At 42.3% G+C, this 25,746-nt stretch overlaps 1 protein-coding gene across 1 annotated transcript in view; it reads left to right on the top strand.

The window, feature by feature from the left end:
• The first annotated feature begins 1,318 nt into the window (after positions 1-1,318).
• The window catches only part of cadm2a (cell adhesion molecule 2a), a 225,509-nt gene continuing 201,081 nt past the window's right edge, over positions 1,319-25,746 (top strand). The window contains exon 1 of the mRNA XM_071521951.1: positions 1,319-1,680. Within this exon, the coding sequence (XP_071378052.1) occupies positions 1,620-1,680 (61 nt within the window). The 5' untranslated portion in view covers positions 1,319-1,619. The remainder of the gene's footprint in view (positions 1,681-25,746) is intronic.

The following is a 25,746-nucleotide window of genomic DNA, read 5'->3' as shown; positions in this document are numbered from 1 at the left end:
GGATCCTGAGCACCAGGATTGAGGACCACTAGACGATTTCAATGAAACAAACGTTAAAAGTGTTTATCCCCTTAATTTGCTACCATTCCACGACATTCTTCTTATTCATTTCTCTAACTCAGAAGTCCTCTGTTGTAGGCCGCCTGAGGTCCTTCAAGAGCACAGTCTTGTGATGTTTGAGATTCCTTTATGTGAAATTAGTAGTTTAAAGCACTTTTGTGGCTGTTGGCTTTGATGGTGAGTCAGCTTGTGGGATGAAGTCCAGTGCCAAAAAACACAGTCCATCCCTGGTTCTCAGTCACTGAACAAGATGTACGGAGCAGCAGACGGAACAGGCGTCCAAATAAACATCATAAACAAACATCACACACCTTAGCCACAGGCTGTACCTTCCTCCTCCACACCTCTCACACAAATCCCTGTATTGTAGATCCTGCTCACTATATATTCCCATAGTCTTAACAGCTTTATGAAAGGGCTCCAGGCTGGCAGGTCACTCTGTATACTCCAGCCTACATCATCATCACCATCAAACAGAGCAGCATGCAATGATGAAACACCTCCTGTCATAGGTTACCCGGTACATAATGAGAGGATGCAACTCATACCAAGAGGCATGTCTGCATGCCCTTGTCTGTTTTGAATTCTGTGCCCATGCTACATCTGCACTGCAAAAAAATGTCTACTGTATCTTCAAGTCAGTTATAGTCTCATACTCAGGCTTAAAAATCTTAATTTTATTAAAATAAGTGAAAAAATCCACCACTGGGATGAGATAATCACATTTGTTTAGGATACAGTTGTAGTTTTTTTCAGAAATTCTACAGAAACAAGTGTCAGTAGCCTATAGGCTATTGAAACAAGGCAGAATGAGGCAGACCTCTCAAATCAAGAAACTTGATTCAAGAAATTTCTCTAAACAAGTTGTTCATGCCGGAGAAACACAAGTGATGTCATCTCACTTCATTGGCAGTTTGCTTTTTCAAAAAAAATAAAAATTTAAAAGTCCAAACTTGTAAAATGACTTGGCTGGATATTTTTTGCAGTGTCTCGCGGGCTGGCTGACTAGCCCCGTACCTCCCCCTCCCTCTTCCCCCCAATTCCGCTTATCTTCGGGGCCTTGTGATTGGTTCACCGCTCACGTCTGTCAAAGCTGTGTGGGCGGGACTCAAACAATGCACTCGTGTTCCCTGCGCTGTGGACTCTGTGCGCCACAGCAGACCAAGAGTGTGGCAGACCGGAGTGCAGCAGCGGCAGCATCTACCTTGTTACCGGAGGACGGCCGTTCTCATTCCCCGAGGCTCACTGCTGTTGTTCAGAGTCCCATGAAGTGAGGCTGCAGCCTGCTCCTTGTACATCCGTGCAAATATCCACCCGAGCAAGACCTATATATATTTCTTTGGAGCGAGAAAATTCCCGTTTTTTCAAAAGCAACATAGTCCGCGGGTCGTGAAGTCGGTGGTGTTAAGCCCTTTTCCACCACAGAACGCACAAAAGACGCACTCCCAAGTCCACCTGGATAGCTGACTAACCCGTCCGGTCCGGTTCGAGGTCCACCGGGGAGAAACGGAGAGGAGAAATTAGCGCGGAAGACAAGAGCAAGAAAGAGAGAAGACAGGATGATTCTCAAGCGTCATTTGATTTTCACCCTCTGCACTATTTATGGGATTCTTCTGAAAGGTGAGCGCGGGACGGGGGGTGCGTTTGTGTGTGTGTGTGTGTGTGTGTGTGACAGAGAGAGAGAGAGAGAGAGAGAGAGAGAGTGTGTGTGCGTGCGTGCGTTTGTGTATGCGCGCGTGTTACAGGCCAACAGTAGGTCACGATGGAGAGAGGGGCAGAACGCGCGGTCACACATGGGTCTTGGCACAAAGCTGCTCAGCCCTCTCCAACCTTTCTCCCTCTCATGCACAGGTGTGTGTGTGTGTGTGTGTGTGTGTGTGTGTGTGTGTGTGCGTGCGTGCGTGCGTGCGTGTGTGTGTGAGAGAGAGAGAGAGAGAGAGAGGGGAGAGCGACTGAGAGACAGAGAAAAGGAGAGAGAGCTTACCCTGTAACGATCGGGGTCTCTGTAGCCTGCGTGTTAATGTTGAGGAATGAGGGAGATCCTATTTACATAATCGTATGCATAGGACGCGACCTGAGCACGTCTGTGGGCTATAAGCCGGGTGCGTTCACTATCGCGCTTCATGTCTTGTGCATGAGCGGCTATGAAAAAAAAATGAGCCCGGAGGAAGACACACCTCACTATAAAACAACCAACCCCACGGTTGTTTTTGTCTTGCAGCACTTGGATGAGTCACGGAGACACAGGCAGGGTTTTACGCACCGAATTGTTTGATGCTGCTGATCACGGCAGTGTTAAAAGCTCACAGTCTTGTAGTTGGGGAGCTTTCCGATTGAGAATATTTGTTTCTTTCATGATTTGACTTCTGTGACTTCTTGTTCAAGTGCAGTGATGTGACAAGCGCCTTTGGGGGCTGCTGCGCACCGCCAACTCCGGCGTATTGTGTGCTCGGTTAAAACAAGGCTATCCTCAATAGGATAACCACTAATAGTCTATCTAGTTGAAAGAACAAGTGAATAGGCCTACTTTGGATTGGTTAAACATTGGATCAAAGGGTTCTCCATTAATTATGATTCAATAAAGTCTCCATAGCTTATATTTCCCAGTAATAGCCTAAGAGCGGCAGATAATGTTAATGTTGATCTTCATTTTAAATTAAGCTTCAGTAGCCGATATGTGCTGTTGCCTGTGATAGTATGTGAAATGGATTTTAGCCGAACTCACTGGACATTTACCTTCGAGTTTAGAAGATGGAAATCCGTTTAGCGCGGCTGCTGAGTTGAATATGAATGATATTCTGATCGGGATCACGAAACACTATCGCCTCTCGGTGATATTAATAAGATTAACAGCTGGTAAATTCGGACTGGTGTTTCGGCAGCAGAGGAGCGGCAGCGCGCTCTGCTACCTGACGGTTAACGGGAGAGTAGCGTGACATTGGGGGTCAAGGTCACAGTGAGATTGTGCGCGTGCGCTTGCGTGTGTATTTGTTAAATGGTTCAATGCCTCTCAGTTATTCACAGGCACCGAAGTAGACATAATAGCACAATAAAAAGAGAATGAATAAAGCAGTGAAATAAAATAAAATGGGGGGGGGGGGGGGGGGGGAGCTGTTACTGAAAATTACTAATCACCCCACCCTTGGGATTTTGCACATTTTTATGTGTTATAAATATTTCTAATTCACAAAGTGCTCAGTTCCATCTGACTACAAAGGACTTGAAAGAAAAAAACAGATAACAGTAAAAACCTTGTTTCATACCTGCTTTAATGTGGACTAAATTGGTCCAAAGACCAAAACCTTTAGAGCAGTGCATACATTTTATTACATCCCACATCAGTGGAGATGTAATGTGTTTATGTGTGTGTGTGTGTGTGTGTGTGTGTGTATGTTTTCTGTATTACTCCGCCAAACTGTTTAAGATAGAGCCATTAAGCAAAACGCATAATGATTAGCAGGGCGGTGAGGCAAAACAAATCAATGACCCTATACCCCAGTTGGCCTGAAGATGGCCTTAAAATTAAACATCGTCATGGAACAGTTTAAAAAAAGCCATAACACACACACCATGCCTCCCATAATTACGAAACCTGGTGTACATATAGCCTACAGCTAATGTTGATTTATATTTATACATTGGGCTATCAAAGCCCCCAAAAATGGATTTTCTACCATTTTTAGTTTTCATAATGGCAGGTAGTTCCCAAGTTTTTTTCAATTCTTGACCTATGCTTGCCAAAGTTGGTACATATAGCATTTAATGATAATGATAACAACATAATAATAAACAAGCACAATCGGATGCACAATATGGTTGCCCTAATGAGCTTGAGGGCGTGGCCTATCACAAAGTAGGCTAGCATAATTACATGATAATTTGTGTAATTGTTATGAAGATTAGTATCTATGTTGAGGATATATAAGGGACTGTTTCTGGAAATGCTTTTTGACTTAGACTATTAGAAGATCCATCAATGCAAAAAAAATATTTTCTCAGTCTGATCAATTGGATTTCATCCAATTTGGTAGGCTACATGTTCTGGGGCCAACTATTAATTAAAATGTTGTGTTGATGGTGCTGCATGTGAGTGTGGCAGATTTTGACTGTGATTATAAAACTTGGTGTGCACATCAGAAGTTCTATTTTGAGCATGCATACCAAATCTCATACATAAGCTAAAGGGCTTCAGCATTTGTGCCTATTCAGGATGTTGCAATCTGCTGTCTAGCAGTAGTAGTTAAGTATTCTGAACAATATTTACCTTTCAGAATAGTTCCAATTCAGACATTCTGTAAACAAACCTGATACCAAGTCGCAGCAGTATATCGCAATGGAATTTTAGGGTGCGTGCGGTGAACTTTCCATCAAAAGTACTCAAGCGCAGTGTTGAATATGTGATTCAGTAATGGGTGGCATTCAAGTCCAGAGGTATCAAAGAAAAAAAAAAAATCATCTTCCTGTTATGTGTGAAAATGAAGAGGATGTACTTTTCCGTGAGTTTCTGGACTAGTGAAGGTGAACTGAAAGTGCACCCTCTGTATTTTGCATAATAGTGGCAGCAAAGTGATGGATTTTTTTTTCTCTACAACCACCAGGAACTGGAATCGAATGGAATCCATAAGCGAACCACATATGCCGCACTGTGCTTGAGTATTTGGATGCAAAGTCCGCTCTTCCACCACCAAAACATATTAAGATGTGTGGGAAAACATTTGATAACACATTTGTTAGCAAGAAAGAGATAATTAGAAACATCTTGAAGGAAGATGTTGATGAAAACCCATAACTACAGCCTGAGGATGAGCAACATATGACACAACATCTTAAACCGCCATTTTCCTTGCCAGTATGATCAAGCCCAAATGAGAGGCCAGTTGTGAGTTACTGTCTCTCTTTAGAAGTGTGTGTGAGAGAGAGAGAGAGAGAGAGAGAGAGAGAGAGAGATAGAGACAGATAGACAAAGACAGATAGAGAGATTGTGTTGGTTGGAAGGCAGTCCTTCCTTAATAACCAGACATGATAAAGGCCATTCTTGACTTAATGAATTGGTATGTAATGAGGTATCTGAGGGTATCTGGTATCTGACAGCTCGCACTGAGGCATTTATTGACGTCCCAAAGCCTCCCTTTGCCTCTTTATTCTCCCAGCGGTGGCACACTCATTGTGAGTGTGTGCATCTGTGTGTGCATGTGTGTTTGTGGGTGTGTTTGCATTTTCCTGCATGTGTGTGGCATGTTTGTGTAGCATACCTTTATGTTTGAAGGGGCCTTAGCAAAGACCTAAAGAGGATGATTATAGCAGACTGTACGTTGAGCTCATTCTATACCATCACGCCTGCTCTCTAAGCCCATATCTCTCTCTCTCTTGCTCTCTCTCTCTCTCTCTCTCTCTCTCTCACTTTCTCTCCCTCCCTGTCTCTCCCTCTCTCTCTCTCCCTAACCCTGAAGAGGATAATGCTAGGCTGCTTGATGTGAACAGTCATCTCTCGGCGCGAGACCTATTATTGTATAGGTTCCACACAGCAGGCAGGTCAGCCTCCTCCTGAATGAAGTCTATCTAGCCGAAGCCACATCCGCACACTCTGTAAATGACAGCTGTTTCAGCCCCTCTGGCCCCACGCCAGCTGGCATCGAGAGATCCGAGAGACACTGAATCTCTGTCAGCGACTAGACCTGCGCAGTGTATAGCGCGAACATGACGTGTTGTGATGGAGGTTGTTGTTTACCAACAGCCTGAGTTGTTAACACATTATCCGGTGTGTCTCATGTGCCCATGCTGGAAGCCGGAGAAAAACAGCCTGTTATGCAAATGGGGCTCTTACGTAAGACCTCAGGGCTGAGCGGCGGGCGAGGGGAGAGAGAGAGAGAGAGAGAGATGTTCTAGAATAGAGGAGTTCATCTGAGAGTAATGTGGGTGGAGAGGTGTGGAGGAGGAATGCACAATCTCCTCAACTAAAGTGTGTGATATGTGCTCCGGTTGTTGTTTGCTGTTTAGATGCCTGTTTATCTCGGCTGCTCTGTCTGTTTTCTGTCGCTCTGCCTGCCTGGTAGTCTGTCTGTTTTGAACTCTGATCTTGCTAGCCTAAGTACAAACCCCCCGCTGAGGGATGTGTTTATCCCCGCAGTGAGTCTAAGCTGCAGAAGGCTGACCCTCCATCCCTCTGTACTTCCTTCCATTCCTCCCTCCCTTCATCCTCCCATCCTGGTGTGGAGCTTTGTACCACTGCAGCGTGGGAAAGCTTCTGATAACAAGCAGCCTTGTGTGTGTGTGTGTGTGTGTGTGTGTGTGTGTGTGTTTGCAGAGCCACTGATTACACTGGAGAAACAAGATGTTCTCTCTTTCTTGCTCTCTCACTCTCTCCCTCCCTTTTTCCTTGTGTGCATGTGTGTGTGCATTTTCATGTGTGTTTTCAAGGGGAGAACATGTGTGGTGCTCTGTTCCTTACACTGATGCCATGATGCCTCAATGCTTAGAATCCTCAGTAGAGCATCTTTGGCTCCATGTGCAGACCAGCATACACACACACACATATACACACACTGCTCCACTGTGGGTTCATTGCTGCTCTGCCAAGGGATTTCCCATGATCAAAGCCAGTCTTTTGTTAGTCCAGGTGTTAAAAAAGTTAAAACAGAAAGGAGGAGGAGGCTGCAGGGAGAAGTGGCAGGATTCAGAGCTTACAACCTCTTCATAGCAGAGCAGGATTATGCCTCTCCAGAATTCCTCCAGAAACACTTACAGTTCATCCTGCCACCTGTCCCACCTCTTTCATATATCAGTAAACTGGTGCATTAGGGGCAGATGCTTTGCTTAAGGCTGCAGAGCCGTGACTAGCTAAAACACAGACACAGTCCTGTGAAGACTGTGCCTGATGGGAGTATGGCTTTATGTCAAAGGCTGAAGTTTAACTTTCATATTTGTTTCCAACTTTCCAACTCATGCCATTATGTTCTTATAGAAGCTTCACCTGGGTCTTGTAGCAGGCATTCAGCTTAACATTACATACGCTTGCTGTATGGTATAGGGCTTTGGTGTTAGTGAGAACTATCTCTTGAAAAGATAAAGCAGCAATATACTGTATTGTGTGGTGGCAATACCACACAGCACAACACAAGCAGCACACCAGAAACATGGGTCACTGACCACAATCATGGATGGTTACTTTAATCACTGCTCCTTTCAAGGGTACAAATAAGCAAAAATGTACAGTATAGTTTTGTTGTCAGGCTTAAATTCAAGAACATATCTATTCCTATGCTCTAAGCCAGTAATTTAATTATAATAAATTATATGCTGGTTTAGCAAAGGTGAAAGTTACTAAGCTATTATGTTGATGAAGCTGTAGGCTAATGACTTCCTTGTTGCAAATAGAGAACTTGTCACCCAGTTTTTCAATTCAGCAACCTTTTGTGCCTATATTTGACCTTGTTGCTGACGAAATCTGAGGTTTTTAACATTGTGGCAACTAGTGTGCACCTACCAGCATGAGAATTATTAATGTAATAATAGACTAAATGAATAATAGGTGATTATCGAATCCAAGAATGTCAAGTCAATACTTGTGTCATTGTGGAGATCGTTCTTCCCAAGTTGTCTCATCAATGCGAGAACAGAGAAAAAATCTTTAGAGTTTGAATGGGCTGTGTGCTTGAGGTCACGCAATTAATTAGAGACACAGGTTTATACTGTACTTTCCCAATTGATTCAGCCAGGTCTGCACTAGAGACTATAGCATTGTTTGGATGTGATGCATTGCTCTCGCTATGAATCTTGGGGCTTCCCATTCATTCACCTTGGTCAAGTCACCATCTGGTGCATCCTTCCTTGGCAAGACAACGGTCTGGCATTCTTGTGTTTTGGAATCGTCCTTCGGCTGTTAGATATTACGTCAAACGCGTCATGGAGGACACAAGAACCCACGAGAATGCATTGAATTAGAAAGATATAGAGTGTGTTATGGTGTTTGTGTGTGTGTGTGTATGTGTGTGTGTTTGTGTGCGCGCGTTTGTGATGTCTGTATTAGCATTGAATTCCAAAGGATTAGTCAGTGGCTAATCTGAAGCTCCAGTCTTTGACAAACCATGTGTCACTAATCTCAAACACTCTGGAATAAAGAGACACACAGATAGTCACCTTTTGGATTAAAACACTCTATATAGAGTTTGTTGTAGTATTTCAGTCAAACCAGGAAGTGGTAAAAGAAGACCAAAAACGACGAGAAAAAGAGAAAATCCAGAAAACCTTAGATAATGACATAATTTGCTGTCTCTCCCACACACATACTCCTTCACTATCACCACACACACATACACACACACACACACACACACACATTCTCTTGCATATAGAGAAAACAAAGTGAATTAATTTACTCAAATGCACTTTTAGTTGAACCTAATGTGATGTACAGGTTCATGATTCTCCTGCTCTCTTAACAGCTCTTAGCCTAGATAATATTCTTTTTATGTTATGTGCCCTTTCATCTGATAGCTCTCTTTCTTATAATTCCCTGAAGGCCACAGTCTGGAGAGTTGGTAGTAGATGTTACAGTAATCATTTTCTTCAACAGAGATAAAGATATGGACAGCCGTGACTGTGCCTACTCCTTCTGCTCTCCTGCCCCAACTCTGATATTGTTTGGGGACTTTGTGTCTGTTCTTGACAGAAATGAATTCAACCAAAGCAAAGTATATTGTGTACAGAGACACTCAGAGTCATATGTGTGCACCAAAACATACACGTTATGCACACATACACTCACACGCACATTCACGCATGCACACTTACACGCACATGCACCACACACACACACACACACATTCCCAGCAGTGGAAAGATATGGCAGTGGGAAAACAGATGTGAAATCTTCTGTCTCCAAGGACGACGGTTGCTCTGATACTGTGGACTTGATAGAAATAGGATGAAGCTAAGAAATTGTAGCATTTTGTGACTCTGTTGTTGCTGTTTTGATGATTCAGATTTCAAAGAGAATTACTTGCTCTGTCCTCACACACACAGACACAAACACACACACACCGACACCGACAGACACTGACAAAGAGTTTCCAGTCAAGTCAGAGTGTTGATGGGAAGAGTGAATTCAGGGGGAATATATTGAAAAATGTTGAAATACGATATCGGAAAACATTATGTGGAGAAAAACAGAATGAGGAAAGAAGATACACATTGCTATCTCTAGGCCCTACGATTTGGGGCCAAGATAGGAAAATACCAAGAGGAGAATCTATAATGCTCTCCCCCTCTCTTCTCTTCCCTTCTCTTATAGATTACAAGTACAGTCACACTGCACAGGCCCTTACTGTCTATATAGGTAAAGCCCCATTAAAGGGGAAGTCTGCTCAATTTAAAAATTTATCATTACCATTGTCCAAGACAGTCCAATGAATACTGAATACACCATTTGTGAATATGAATAACTCTCTTCTAACGCTAGAAAACAGAGAATTGTGACTGTTGTGTGATGTCATTAGGTATAAAGGCAATGAATGGGAGATTTTGTGGATCCATATAATGTTTGTTTGTATAACCAAGAAAAACAGAAAATGTACCCATATCCCCAGAAACCCCCTGGGTGCTCCTCCAGTCACCTTTCCCGTTTTTCCAAATCACTGACCATAGCTATGCCTGAAAATGAGTTGTATTCATTACATATTTGCCTAGTTGCATGTTTCTCACAAGTAGATAAGCCTTGGAATAAATGCCCAGCTATATCCTATATGCTATATCCACATAACTCTTGCTGTGAATTTATTGTTCCATTTTAAAGTGCGAAACATTGATTTTGTGCTTAATTGCTTCGCTTGTGAATATACAATAACAATATGGAATTACGGCAAGATACTAAATGAAAGCATGATTTACCTCTTTCATAAATACTATGCACTTGTTTTAGCGGCATGGTCTCAAAGGACGCCTAGAAGTAGCTAAAGCTAATTGAAACAGAATTCCCCTGAGACACATGTTCATGTTAATTGACTTTGTGTGTGCCTGCATTTGGGGGTGTGTGTGTATGTGTGTGTGTGTGCGTGTGTGCATGTGCATGTGCTTGAGTGTGTATGTGCGTGTTTTTTGTATTCATATTAATGGCCAGAAGTCACTTTGGAGTCCCTTGTCTAATCATCAGCTCTAGGGTCCTCCTACATCTTAATTCAGTCTTTGAAAGCTATTAGATACTCTCTTGCACAAGCACCATTTCTAAGCATATCTAATATGGGAAAATTATGCAGTTAGAATCCACTGATGTAGTCTTAAAATCAGGGTGAACTGGTCCATTCTAATCCAGAGTGGTTGGTGTGCACTGTAAATCAAAGCGGTTTTTCCACTGCTGTGTTGTTTCAGCTCCAACACCTCAGATAAGTGGTAATGAATATAGCTAAGAGACAGAACAATAAGCAAGTGGAGGATTGTGCAGTATATTCACAAGACTGTGTGTATGTGTGACTGTGTGTATGTGTGTGTGTGTGTGTGTGTGTGAAGTGAGAGAGAGAAAACAAGAAAACTGGAGTTGGGTTAGGCACATCGTATTTAAAGGTTGTAATTGCTTCTTGAAAACTACAGGTTTGAAATTCCATCCCATTGAAAAGGTTTCAAACCACACACCCATTCTCTATGTAAACAGAAACTCTGCTGTGAATGTCAGATTTACAAACTGACTGTTGTACATCCAGTAAATGTGAAAAATACCTAAAATATAATCAGAATATATTCTATTGGCCGCGTTTGAATTTTCCTGTTTGATACGTGCAAATGAAAGCATTTAAACTAGGGATGTTAATGATTAATAGACGATCGATTAATCACCGTTAATAATTTGATCGATCAAGCAAATGATTTACCGCCACAAGGGCGCAATTTAACTTTCCTAACCTATACAGAGGAAGAAGAAAGCCAAGCAAGCGGGCGGAAGCATTACACCCGAAAAGACAACAGTGTTCATTGTAAACATTGTAATACAAAGTTGAAATACAGCACCTCTACAAGCACAATGAAAGAGAATGCATTCCCCTGGCTGGCGAAGTTGGCGCGACACTATTTGTGCCTCCCGACCCGGGACAGCTGTTCTCCCAGAGCGTGTGTTTCAGCGGATGGACTGACTGTCACCAGGCTGCACTGGACTCATCCCTGACCATGTAGATACGCTCTTATTCTTAAATAAACCAGTAGATGTCGTGCCATTGTTTCCAATACATAAACTGTGGCAGCGCCACAATATCGGCATGGCCATAAACAGTTAATCAATTTATAGAAATTGATCTAAATCGCTCTGTAATGCGTCTAATGTGCATATCACATCATGTCTGTCATTTGGCGATGCAGTAGCTCTGTACTCAATCTGACAGTCCGTCTCCCGTTCTGAAAACGTGTAAAAAAATATAAAATTCCACAATTTCTCCGAACTCGCATGTGTTGTAACGGTAAAGAGTAACTTGATACTTTTCAATCGGACAATTCTAACGCTGCTCAACACTCAGAAAGTTAACATGAGTGCAGTGCAGAGACGTCATTACATATTCGGCCAGTTGGGTTCCGTTGGACACAATGTAAAGACAGTTTAAAGTAATGAACCCTAAAGAAAGTACATTTTCAGCCTGACGTCCGTTGTCGGGGGTCCCGACTCTTTTGAATTATGCTTGGTTGAGTAACTTGTAACTTGTTGAGTAGGCCTAAAGACAGGTGTAAAAACACGCTTTTGTACTTTCTATTTTCTATGTCAAAAGCTGTTTTTTCCATTATGATTAATCAATTAATTGGTCCTTAACGTGACCTACGATCGATTAAGGAAATTTCTGAAAATTTGCATCCCTAATATAAACTGCAAATTAGACTATACAGAACATTTAAGGATGTGTGTGCCTACATATTTAATGTTTTGAATAAGCTTTGCTCAGAAATGTCAGTACATTGTAGCGTTTTATGCCCCCAAATGACTGTATTCCTGCAGGGTTCAGATAAACACGGTTCTACTGTCGTATGTCTTTTGTTCCTTAATTGGGCTTCGTCTCTTGCATATTTTTTAGACATATATGGATCCTATTTAATATGGAATATTCCAAAAGGAAATATGATCATGGCTGTAGGTTTGGAGTCCAGCCCTGCACTGTGTGGAGGTTGCTCCGGGGCTGTTGTAGAGGGGAGGGAAGATGGAGTCAAGTGAGACAATTTATAACAGTTAAAAACCAAATGAACTGAGACCCTTGGCTTGGGTGAGCGAGCGGCAGCATACATAATGCGCCTTAGGGATTTCTTCTTCACGCATTGTGCTGTTGTGCCGTGCACCGTGTGTATGTGTGTGTGTGTGTGAGCGTGTGTGTGTGTGTAGCAACCACATAGCACACAGAAACACACAGCCCCCTCTGCCATCTGTCTCTCTTTGCCACATTGCAAATCCATTATATGCTACACAACATTATTCCCCCCATCCTAAGTGGCACACACCCCTAAGCTTACTTCCACTGTCCTACACAGTGAAACGGTCACAATCCGCTACCTCACACACGTCTTTGTAAAAGACACCAAGATATGTTTTCCAGCTGGATTATATACATATTTTCATACTCCATTTATCTTTTTTTTTCCAAACATGTCTGAATTGGTGTTCAGCATTGATGAGCTGAGATTGAAAAAGGCTGTTTACCTGTTCCTGCAACATAATGTGAGAATGTGTGTGATATTTCAACTGGTCCCTTTTGAATTGGCACCATGTTGAATTGACTGACTTTAAAGGAATAGTTCATCTAAAACTGAAAATTCTGTCATATCTACTCACCTTCAAGTCAAAACACAGGTAAAGTTAACACACAGCAAGTTTACTGGTGCAGCTCCGTGTCAGCCTTCTCCAAAACACCAGAAATGGCCGGGGCTTTATTAATTATTATTATTAAGTTCCAAAAAGGGCAGAAAATGACCATAAAATGGCTCCAAACAGCTCATGCAGCATAATCCAAGTGTCCTAAAGCCAAAGGATTGCACCTTGGGTCCAAATAGTCCCAATATTTACCTCATTATCTCCTAGATTTTCCTTACTCAGAGCTCTGGTCACCGTACAATGATCTATATTCAAGTACTTTTTAATATTTTAGAAACCAAGTGGTAGGAGAAAAAATCAGTTTTGTAATTGATATTTTACTTTTATTGGCTAAAAGTTGTTGTATACTGTATTCGTGACACCTAAAAGTTAAACAAAGAGTGAGAATGTAAAATTAAACTTTCCTATTTGTTTTTACCACTTTATCAGGTGGTTTAAGCCATAGTTCTACCCGTAATAACAGTATTTCCGACAGCATGTGAAGGCAGCATCTGCTTGCTGCTGTTGTGATGGTTGGCGAGATGCAAAACAAGTGCAGAAAATGTAGGAGATAATGAGGGGAATGTTGGACTTTTGGACAGTGCAGTTGTTTGGCATCGGAACATTTGGATTATGCTTTATGGGCTGTTTGGAGTCATTTTGTGGTCATTTTTTGCTCTTTTGGAATATTGACATGCAAACTTCGGTGTTTCAACTAACCTCAGGGTAGAGAATGACATTTCTAGGTGAACTTTTCCTTTAATAATGCTGCCTCCCCCAAAATTATTTCTCACTAATTTCTGTCTTTTATCATGCAAACTACACACACACACACACACACAGCGTGAAACTCTTTAAGGTTGGGCTCAGTAGTTTTATAGCGAACTCATCTCCAGTTCTAATCAAAAAGCTTCCCCAGCCCTGGCCCTCCTGCTGAGGAAACAAAGAAGTTATTATGTTTTTAAATGGCCTCCAATTACGGGTAATTTCACTGCCTATCTTAAAGCTATTTGCTTTTCTCTCACTTTGCTCCGGTTGGGTAGAGCAAGCATTGTGCTTTGCAACAACAGTGAGTAGACAAGTGAGACACACAGTAGATGCATTCCTTTGGAAAGCAGAACGGTCGGCCTTTCTTTCCACTCCCTCTCTGTCTCTCCTCGCCGCTTATAGTTAGAAATGGGTAACACAGTTAACCCAATTCCTTCTTTATCTTTCTCATTAGAGTTCGGAGTGCTCTGAATTAATCACTCAGTCCATCACTCTCTTACCCACAATGTCAAAAGCTGCCAGTGAAGTGAGTCAAACCTCTTATATCGGTCGGGTCCAATCAACTCCTTTGTGATTATTTTGACACAAAAATGGCGTACGGAGACACTCTGCATAAACAGTTTCAACCCATGATATGGTGTTTCAGAACACCATCAAATCGTGTGCTTTGATACACTGATCAGAAATGTGATTTATAAAATTAGAGATACTGCCTTTTCAATTGGCTACATGCTGTATGATGTTACTCCTATAACTTGTACACCACTAGTCTGCGGGAGAGCCTTGCTGCTGTGGCAGTTTTATAATGTTAAGTGTTAAGCTGTGACCCACCTGTGAAGTGAACTCACCACCACTGGATTAGATTTCAGATGTAACCTTGGGGCTATTCGGCAGTAGTGATTTTTTTTTCATTTTATGACATTTTAATGTATTTTTTCAGCTTTTTATGATCGGTAGATAATTTGCCAACATTAGTTTGTTTTGTGTGTGTGTGTGTGTGTGTGTATGTGTGTGTGTGTGTGTGTGTGTGTGTGTGTGTGTGTGTGGCGGGGAGACTTTCTGATGGTTTCCCTATAACACCTGATGAGTGTGTGGCTATTCCCTATAACAGTTTGTATCATTGGGCCATTTCATACCCAAAGTAATAGGACTAAAATGATTCTGTGCAAGTATAATGTCAATACAATTAAAATGATGGATTATAAGTAATTATTTTCGAAAACTCTGATACAAGCTGTCTGTTTCTGTTTTACTTATGTTGTCTATTAGGTGCACCAAAACTTTTTATGGAATTGATTTTGCAAACTCTTCTTTTGGGATTTAGTTTGGTGCTTTTCTTGATTCAAAAGACAATGAAGGGGTTTTATTCTACTCTCTTTTGAAACTATACGAGTCTCTCTCTCTCTCTCTCTCTCTCTCTCTCATTCTGTGCTTATTCCCCTTTGTAAATTCATGCTATGGCCACGTTCCCAGACGAGTTTGCCAACATGCTAATGCTGATGTATGTGTATCCAGTTCAAATGGACCAGCTAATGCTAATCTGTGCTAATCCTCTGAGAAGTGCCCTCAGAGCAACATTATCATACTACTCTGTTGCTCAGATGGATAGTGGAGAGGCAGAGATGGGAGGGGACAAGAAACTGGTGAATGGAGGGACTTTGACTCAACAAATATTAGATCATAACCGCACACTCACAAATCCTCACACCTACATATGTCTTCCAACACCCCTTCTTCTTCCTCACACACACACACACACACACACACACACACACACACACACACACACACACAGTCTTACTTATGTCACTTTTGGGGTATTTACATAGACTTACATTCATTTCCTGGAGACTTACCCTAACCATAACCATAACCACTACTTGCCTAAACCTAACCCTAACCCTAACCTTAACCTAACCTTAACCTAACCTTAACCACTGACCCAAAAATCAGCTTTTTACCAATTGGGGACACAGCTTTTGTCCCCAATGGCACAAGCCATCCCCAATCAACTGGTGTTAAGTCTGGTTTGTGTCCCTGAAAGTGACTTAAGTCATACCCACACACACACACACACACACACACACACACACACACATACACACACACACACAAACGCACCCACAGACACCAGCTATCATAGATATAGGCACAAAATCTCCAGGCACGGCAGTAATAATGAGACAGTGTTAACCACAGTTGCGCTGAGCTGTTAAATGGTAGCCTACTCTCTAGGACTAAGCGCTGATCCTAAGCCCCTGTCGTAATGCTCTGGTCACCCTAATCCTGACCTTATTAAAAGTGAGGCTCCAACAAAAAACTGAGCCATATCCTGAGACCCAAGGAGTTCCTCAATACAGCTGGCCGTTGTCCAGCCTGCTTCCGTTGAGGTGACCTTCAGATCGTCTAATCCTGGAGTCACCTTTGACCGGCATAGGCATTATGTACTGGGGCTTGGTCAATTCAGAGTTTCATTGTGGATTTCTGCTGAATCAACTCAATTGATAGTAGGGATGGGACGATATATTGAAATTCAATACATCGCAATACAAAAATGTGACAATACGTATTGCGGGGCAGAAAAATGAATCGCGATATAAGCTACATTTTATTCTGCTGTAGTAATCACAAATGAGATGGCTTGTCCATCACAATTTCTCAAGCTTTCCATCCAAATTATATTATTTGCACTTTGTAACAACATTTTTAAATTCTTGTTTACATTCTATCAAGCCAATGCCATTGCTTGAAAGAATTGTGTGTCAGAAGTCATACTTTGGTTTCGCTGAACTAATATTTCTTACATCGTATCGTGGTTGTATCGAATCGTGAACCCCATTGCATATTGCATCGCATCGTGAGGTAAGTATATCGACCCATCCCTAATTGATAGCATTTATTAGAAATAAAATTAATTTGAAGAAAATTGCAGAAAATCACAGAATTTCAAGGAAGGATGGCAAACATTCAGGATGAAGCTTGAATTAAACCTAGAGAGTCAAGCATAAAGTCTTGCACAGTATCAAATTGCACATGGCAGCTAGAAATAATTTGACATGTGTCAGCAGTTAAATTACACTCTTCATATCTTTAAACCACATGCTGAGATCATATAAGGATGATAACCATTTTCCTGATCTTGCATATTCATCAGGTCTTTAAATGAATTGAAGGCTATCATTTTATATATGTCCCTGACACCAAGGTTCATGTTGGAATGTGTTGTGTAATCTTTATGTCCCACAGAATGTTGTTTGATGTCTACTTATAAATATGAAATGGGAATTGATCAGTAAGAGATAAAGCTGAGATTAATTGATCACATCCTTGCTCTGTTGCCTTATAAAACCTGATTGCCAGCCTTTCTGTTCTATTTTGTTGGACTTTGTGGAATGCAGTAATTCCAGTGCTCAATTTCATCACTTTTTGGTACATTTAAGTCTATATAGTGATATTGGTAGATATATAAAGGTGTCTGAACCATTCATTAAGGAAGGTAGGAGATGTTACATTCAAATATAAGATGCTTAACCACAACAAATTAAGCCCTATGCCGTATCATCACCATTTAAGGAAGAATCAGGAAAAAGAAAATGCAGAATGCCAGTGGTGAATCTACTTCAGGAGCAACTAATTTAGACATTTACTGCCTAAGTTGTAACAAAATAGATGTTTTAAAAGATGAAGAGAAATATCGCTTTAACTACTTGGCAGTGCTTTCATCACTTGCCAGCTCCATCAGCGAAATTAACCGCGTATACTCTGAAGTCTCAGTCTCATATGTAGATAGGAGTGATAGTTTTCAGTCGAAGGAGAGCAGCTTGGATGTAGATAAAAGGTGAGAAATGAGGAAAAAGGGTAATAGAGAGATAGAAACTGGCACAAGGAGACAAAGACGGCAGTAAGATGCACACTGCTGTGGTGATGGGTATTGTGAGATGTTATAGTGCGCCTGTGGCTGGGCTGACATCCTGACTGTCATGTCTGGAGTCACTGGCCACTGCTGTGCCAACGCTCTCTTAAAGCCCCACTGTGATGAGATGAGAAGAGACAGGGGTGGGGGTAACAGCAAAACATTGTGCGTGTGTGTGTGTGTGTGTCTGTGTGTGGTTAATGGGTTGGGGGCGAGGGGGATGACAGAATGAGAGGGATGGAGGGGAGACAAGATGAGAGGGAGGGGAGAAGGGTGGAATTCCTATATCGCATCTGTTCCTCCACCACATACAGACGGGAATTTGGAGCAGAGACAGATTAACAAGGAGAATCGGGGAAAAAAAAGAAGAAAAAAAAAAGAAAAAGAAAACAGAGCAGGAGAAAAAAATGACAGAGCCAAAAAAAGAACAGCAGCCATGCATGAGATATTCAGGAAATGAGCCATGACGCAGTTTGTATCTAGTGTTCTCACACATGCACTCGCACACACAGTCTCGCAAATGCGAATAGTAAAAGCGCGCACAAGTTTGAATCATTTATTATTTATGTAGATACAGTTACAAAGACGTAAACAGTAAAAATGAAGAGATGACATTTTATAAGGTCCTTGCATTCTGCTCTTTGACACGCATTACAATGCATGCAATAAAAATGATAGGGAAACACACACACACACCTACACACACACACACACACACACACACACACACACACACACACACACACACACACAAACACACACACACACACACACACACACACACACAATGTGGACCACAAGAGTCAGTGCTCTTAGCTCTTTCTAAAAATATCACCTGTCTTGTCCTTTCTTGAGAACCTTTCAAGACAATTCTGGGTGGTGAGTAAATGGTATAGGAGAAAAAATATTTGTTTGTATTGATGCCCATTTTTTCCTTTCGTGGTGGAAATACAGTATGCGTATAATGTGATGAGTGTGTGGCTGTTGGATTTGCCTCCACATAGAAAGACAAATGGCCCTCTAGAAAGTCATGTCTTTATCAACATTCCTTCAGTCGGAAAAGGAAGCTGGTTTTTCATTGCTCCCAACTTCTCTCTCTCTCTGCCTGTCTGTTTGCCTATCTCTCTCTATCTCCCCCTTTCCATCCCTCCCCTCCCTCTCTCTTGCTCCTATCTGCCTGTTTCATTTCTCTCATATACCCGACACCTCTCTCTCCATCGTCACCTGGGGCTTTCATCTTGGCAGGGTGCTTCCTTTATGAGAATACTCCAATTGGCAGACAAGCGCCCTTGTCAGACACCATTCATTGCACTTGCATAGATATGAAAAGTGTTTTAACAAGCACCACTGAGTTTTGCGGTGCGGCGGAAGCTGCATACCAATGGCAATGCAGATCCTGTGACCAAATTAAAACTAAGAAGCAGCGGAGTTCGGAGCCAGTTATGGTGATGCCCTTGTCTGACATTAAAGTTTCACTGTAGCAGGCCAGACTCAAAGATGCAGTGAACACTGGGCCTGAGGTAGTCAGTCTGTGGAAATGTGAGGAAACTTTGCTATACCCGAAATCCTCAAAGAAACGGGACTAAGAAATGCAGCAGAGGAGATTTAACTCAATCTGATACAGTATTGGATTTTCTAAATTTGATTTTCTTGGGTTAACTAAGGCACTATGTCTTGACATAAACCTTGTTGTCACAACACTGTCATCCATTTGGCATTCAGATACTTCTTATGCACATGCTGTATGATCAGGAACAGTATATTCTAACTGTCCCGCTCCTCTAAAACCTACACAGAGTGGTGTCTGGGAGGGCAGGGCAGGCGGCCAACAGGAAGACAGAGAGAGTGAGCAACAGAGAAAAAGAGGGAGAGGCCACAGTGGCCATTTATCCATCAGTCTATCAGCTGTGGTGTGTGGACAGAAACACCCAGCAGGGACTGGTAAGGTAATCATGTAAACAGGTTGTGTGCTGGGATCGAGCTTCAGGAGGGGCTGGGCATGTTCTGGTAGAAGCATTGCACCTGCAGACGTTATGGGTTGAAATAACAAAAGGTTGGTTTTTGAGCTTGTGGTGTTGGGATTTGAGTATGCGTGTTACCAATGTTAGGAAACATTATACACAGCCAGTTGAAACTTTTGACACACCACATTCTTTATTTTTACTATTTACCACATTTTAGAATAATAGTAAAGACATCAAAACTATGAAATAAAACAAATGGAATTATGCAGTGACCAAAAGTGTTAACAGATCAAAACTGTCTTATATTTTAGATTCTTTAAAGTAGCCGCCCTTTGCCTTGATGGATAGGTAAAGGCTTTGGAAAGAAATTCATACACAGGCATCAACTTCACTATTTATATTTGTCTAAGAAACCAATTTCAAGCATTTAAGCATAAGCCTTTAGATCAAAATGGCTTTAAGATAATGAAAAACATAGTACATTCAATCAGGTGTGTCCAAACCTTTGACTGGTAGTGCATATCATGTTGCTCCAACTGTATTTTGGGTCGCTGTCCTGGTCAAAATATGTTCATAACTTTTGGGAAACTCCTACCCTAAAGTCGTCCAATCTTTCGCAGTCACCTACAGTAGAGAAACATATTGGGTCTAAGGAGGTGACATCATCAAAACTGAGTGCTCTACATCCACCGTACACTGATCTAAGCCACAAGGATACTGTCTCCGCAAGTATATGAAGTGCTGGCTTTATAGACCATGACATATAATTTCCTCTCTTCAGAATGAAATGTACAGTGCTCTGTTTCCATCAGAATGCACTCAGGCTGCACTGATGAAACTGTTACGCTAGCAAGCTACATTCTCTTGGTTTCATTCTCTTTGCTTATGTCCTTTACTCTATCTCTCTCTCTCTCTTTCTGTCTCTGTATCGCCCTAAATGAGAACTTCGATTTTATCTCAATATGAGGGCAATTCAGCTGAATAAAGGTTATGTGAGTACAATATACACAGTGAATGCACAATTTCTGAGAGAGGGTTAGATCATTTTGTGTCTTGTCCTGTGCAGTGTCCTGTCCTGGGTAATTGAGTGTCTTGTACTGTGTAACAATCTTGTACCATTAGATGGCTATTATTTTGTCTTTCCTTTCCACAGTTTTGTGTAAATTTACCAAGGTTGTAAATGTAGCCTAGTCTATTGCGTAGCAAACTCTTTAAAAATGCATGGAGTCTGACATATCATTTGTCTTAATTTCAATGCATTTTGATCACCATTTATCATATAAATGATATAATTGAGCAGAATGTATTCATGGCGTAGTGTCCTGCTATTGTGTTACACAGGACAGGACTCAAAATGATTTGTCCCTTAATGGAGAGCTATCTATCGATAAATAATTGCTCCACTCTAACTTATGTTAGTGTCTATACTTACGTATTAACTGAATTTAAACTGCCAAATTCTATTGAAAAGAGAGCAAAAAGGGTTTTTTTGTGGCAATATAATGTTAAATCTAAACATGGAAATAATGGTGCCAATCCAATAAAGGTTTGCTAATGCTAAATGCATAAAACAACACATAGCATGACAAGATAACAGTACTACTGCAATTTCTTTCTCTTTTCCTACCAGCCGTGGTTATTTGAAATTAAAGCGGGTGCTGAAAAGGGTTTGGTCACAGGTGCTACAGAGTTCATTAGGTGTGCTCTTTTGCTGCTGATGTTAATTGAATCTGCAGGATGTGCTAGCAAGAAGAGAGGTTTGAGGTGGGTATAAAGAAGAGGCCTCGCTATTGTTCCCACCATTCAGCAGGCTCATTTCACAGTTTCAATTATTTAAAGACAAAAAAAAATAGATTCCATTAATTCAACACAGGAGCAGTTAGTGCACTATTGTGTGCCTCATTGGACTCCATGCCACAGGTGACACACACACACACACACATTTAACGTAATGACATTGCATAAAACTTTCAGGACAGACAATGATTTACATACTGGAAGCTTCTGAACAGCATCTATCTCTAACATCTCTCATCGCTCTGTCTTTGCCCCCCTCTCTCTCTCTCTCTGTCTCTCTCTGTCTCCCCCCCCCTCTCTCTGCCTGTCTGTCTGTCTGTCTGTCTTCTCTTGTGCTCTGTCTCCTGGAGGGGAAACATGAGTTGTTTACTGTCTGTATAGCGGCAACTAAATGAAAACACATTTCCCATCAGTCAGTGGGCTAATTGAGGCTAGCTCTTCCATTAGTTGTCTGCTCAGATGTGCTTATAGGGACTCAGACCGATCAATGCTCAGCCAGAACTGGACACTTACGTACACAGGCAGACACACACACACACACACACACACACACACACACACACAATTACAATTACAATTTCCCATTTGGCAGATGCTTTTATCCAAAGCGACGTACACATGAGATATTAATACAACACAAGCAAGGTTCTAGTCAGGAGAGAACAACGAGAGTGCCATAAAGCTAAGTTCTGGTCCAACAGGACATAGGTGCTATGAGGCAGTGCATAGAGGCAATGCATAGAGTGCATAGAGGCAGATAAATAGTTTTTTTTTTTTTTTTTTTGGTTACACAGTCCATCAGGTGAGGAGGTGTTCACTAAAGAGCTGGGTCTTTAGCCGTTTCTTAAAGATTGAGAGGGACTCTGCGGATCAAATGGAGTTTGGTAACTCGTTCCACCACTGAGGAACCACAGAAGAGTCTGGCTAGTGACTTAGGGCCTTGTTGTGGTGGCAGCACCAGGCGCCGTTCCTTGGCAGAGCGTAGTGGGCGGGAGGGAGCGTAGACCTGAATGAGGGAGTTCAGGTAGGTCGGAGCCGTTTTGGTTGCTGCTTTGTAGGCGAACATCAAGGACTTGAACTTGATGCGAGCAGTAACTGGGAGCCAGTGGAGGGATATGAACAGCGGAGTGACATGTGCTCTTTTGGGCTGGTTGAAGACCAGACGCGCCGCTGCGTTCTGGATCATCTGCAGAGGTTTGAGCGTACATGCCGGGAGCCCTGCCAGTAAGGAGTTGCAGTAGTCAAGGTGTTATATTACAAGCGCCTGTACTAGGAGTTGTGCTGCATGCTCAGACAGGTAGGGTCTGATCTTCCTGATGTTGTACAAGGCAAATCGGCATGACCGAGCAACAGAAACCACATGCTTCTTAAAGGTTAGTTGGTCATCAATCATGACACCCAAGTTTCTGGCAGACTTTGCGGGAATGATTCGAGCTGGATACTGATCTGTTGTTGTACAGAGGGACTGGCTGGGATGACAAGGAGCTCAGTCTTTGACAGGTTAAGCTGAAGGTGGCGTTCCTTCATCCATGCAGAGATATCGGCGAGGCATGCCGATATCCGTGCCGAGACTGTGGGGTCGTCTGGCAGGAACGGTAGGAAGAGCTGGGTATCGTCAGCATATGGATGGTATGAGAAGCCATGTGAGTGGATGACTGCACCAAGTGAGGTGGTGTATATTGAAAAGAGAAGGGGTCCAAGCACTGACCCTTGAGGTACCCCTGTGGACAAGCAGTGGAATTTAGACACTTCCCCTCTCCAAGACACTCTAAAGGATCTCCCTGACAGGTAGGACTCAAACCAGCGGAGAGCAGATCCTTAGAAGCCAAGCTCAGCGAGTGTGGAGAGGAGGATTTGGTGGTTAACCGTGTCAAAGGCAGCCGATAGGTCAAGCAATATCAGAACAGAGGACTGACCGGCAGCTCTAGCTGATCGCAGTGTTTCCATTACAGACAAGAGTGCAGTCTCGGTAGAGTGTCCGCGTTTGAAGCCAGACACACACACACACAGACTAGTATCGAATGGTGTAATGGTGCTGATATAGTACTGTGGTAGCATCAGAAATTATTTAACACAATTCCATGAGCTACTTAATGATTCATTGTGCATCTCACAGTGTAAAAGTGTAGCAAAAAATGAGGAGCTGCCAATGATCATGGAAAGGAAAAGTAAAGTATGTGTCTTATTATAGTTATGGTCAAACTTTGCCCCTATCAAGAATTCACTGGTCACTTGCAATGCTTCATCAGTCCCTGACATCTGATATGTGTAAGGAATTGACTTTTATACACTGAGGACATACATTATTCCATTAGAAAATTAAACCAGAACCAGTATGTTGGAGGGAGTTAACGTGCTGTGAAAGTTGTCATGTTGGAGCGTGAGCTGACCTCGTGGTGCAGAGGCAGCTTGGGTGACTGCAGATCCAACAGTTGTGTGTTGAAATCATACCGGAGGTCATAACTTCAAATGTGTTTCTACAGAAAGATATGTATCTGCTATGATATGTTTACTGTCTCACAGATTTCTTGCACTGCATGTTAGGTCCTGGCCTGTGATTTCATCCTTCTGTGCTTGTTTTTCCTTCATGATGTGGCCCTTGCACCCATGCTGGCTAATCACTGTTCCAGTTTAAATTTAATGTTTGTAAGGCTTTACAAACTCATCAGCATAAAATCAGGCCCAATTTGAGCAGCTCCACTGGAGCAGATGGGGGTTCAGTGCCTTGCTAAAGAGCCCCTTGCCAGTAGTTGTTGGAGGAGGGGGGAGTGTTAACTCATTTATTTTCCCCACCCACATTTGCCTAGCTGGCCCAGGGATTGGAACCGGTGACATTCCAGTCACAAGCCCCCTTCTCTAACCTCTAGTCTGCTGCAGCCCCCATTCTTACCTTTTCACAAGTTGTTGGGAGGGACTGTGGCTCGGCCAAAGCTCGTCCGTCTGTCACACACAATATCTTGGAAAATCTGACCTCAGATTTTCATGAAACTTAAATGGACTACATTTATGTAGCGCTTTTATCCAAAGCGCTTTACAACATGCCTACATTCACCCATTCATACACACATTCATACACCGATGGCGGCAAGCTACCACGCAGTGTGCTGGCACAACCACCGGGAGGAATTTGGGGTTCAGTATCTTGTCCAAGGAGACTTCGACATGCGGACTGGAGGAGCCGGGGATCGAACCCCCGACCTTCAGTGGATGACCCGCTCTACCTCCTGAACCACAGCCGCCCATTTAAACTTAAGGGAATGATACATCCCATTGCTCCATTCTGGGATTTCTAAAATTGCAGTGATTGGTAGGGTTTAGTTCCATTAGCTGGTTCCATTTTGGAACCGGTTCGAAGTTGTTAAAATACCCGGATTCATTAAGCTTGGAGTCTAATGAATCTCTTATCGAATCCCGAAGGGGTGCCTGCATCATTTGTGGAGGGTGACATGTTTACCTGTATTTCCTCTTCATAGAGAAGAAAGCTTTGTGTAGCTTTGGGTATATGTATGTGTAAAATAGCCTGTAGTTTGCACACATCCACAGAAATTCATTTATCAGGTGCTGGACTAAGAAGTGGAAACTTGAACAAAGACAAAGAATCCACACAGTCCCATCCTGATGAAGACGCAATGGGGTACTGGGGAGCATTATTCCAGTGTGCGGATTCATACACACACACACACACGCACACGCACACACACACACACACACACACACACACACACAAACACACATTTGAGGATATACACTACTCCAAGTATATGACTTGCAAATGCAATATTTTTGCCACATTTTCTTTCTTCCATACTGAAAATACAAATTTATCTTACTCCAGTGTTTTCACTGCATAGTTTTTTTTATGTGCAAATGTTTTACAAGAAACTCAAGAGGAAAAATACGTTTACAGCTTCAAAATACTTTTAAAACTTAGGATGAGCTGCCACATTGTGTCAGCCCTTTTGTTCCATGCACTGCCAATCATCACATAATTTATTTTCCTCAATCCTTTTGTTCATGTTTAGGTTAAAGATTGGGACTTGGCACTGTTTTTCAGGTAATGGTGGAAAATAACAGCCTTTCCCTTAAAAAAGATTTTCAGCTCCACTCTTGAGAGACTGTGCACACGCCTGCTTAAGAGCATGAGGCCCAGAGAGAGAGTAGGTGATACACTCAGGGATAACACTTCCTCTGTTCTGAATGTGTGTGTTAGAGAGTGAGAGAGTTAGGCCGCTCTTCCTCCATCTTTTGTGGTATAAGGAGGAATCTGGCTGTTCCCACAGTCTTGGCAAATCCGCCCTTCCCAAATCCTTTTTCTCAGTGATTCTGTTGTCCTGCCAACGGTGAGTGAAAGCGCAGAAGTGCATTATGGTCCGGTCATGCATGAGTAACAAGGGGCCCCGCTGAATCAGTGTGTGTGTGTGCGTGTGTGTGTGTGT

Source organism: Centroberyx affinis, unplaced genomic scaffold (genome assembly GCF_046629955.1).
Source record: "Centroberyx affinis isolate AG114_WGS23_722 - 3 ecotype Tasmania unplaced genomic scaffold, CSIRO-AGI_Caff_v1 ptg000946l_1, whole genome shotgun sequence".
In the NCBI taxonomy this organism is placed as follows: Eukaryota; Metazoa; Chordata; class Actinopteri; order Beryciformes; family Berycidae; genus Centroberyx; species Centroberyx affinis.
The sequence above is the reverse complement of the archived record's forward strand: the minus strand, read 5'-3'. Positions and strand labels throughout refer to the sequence as shown.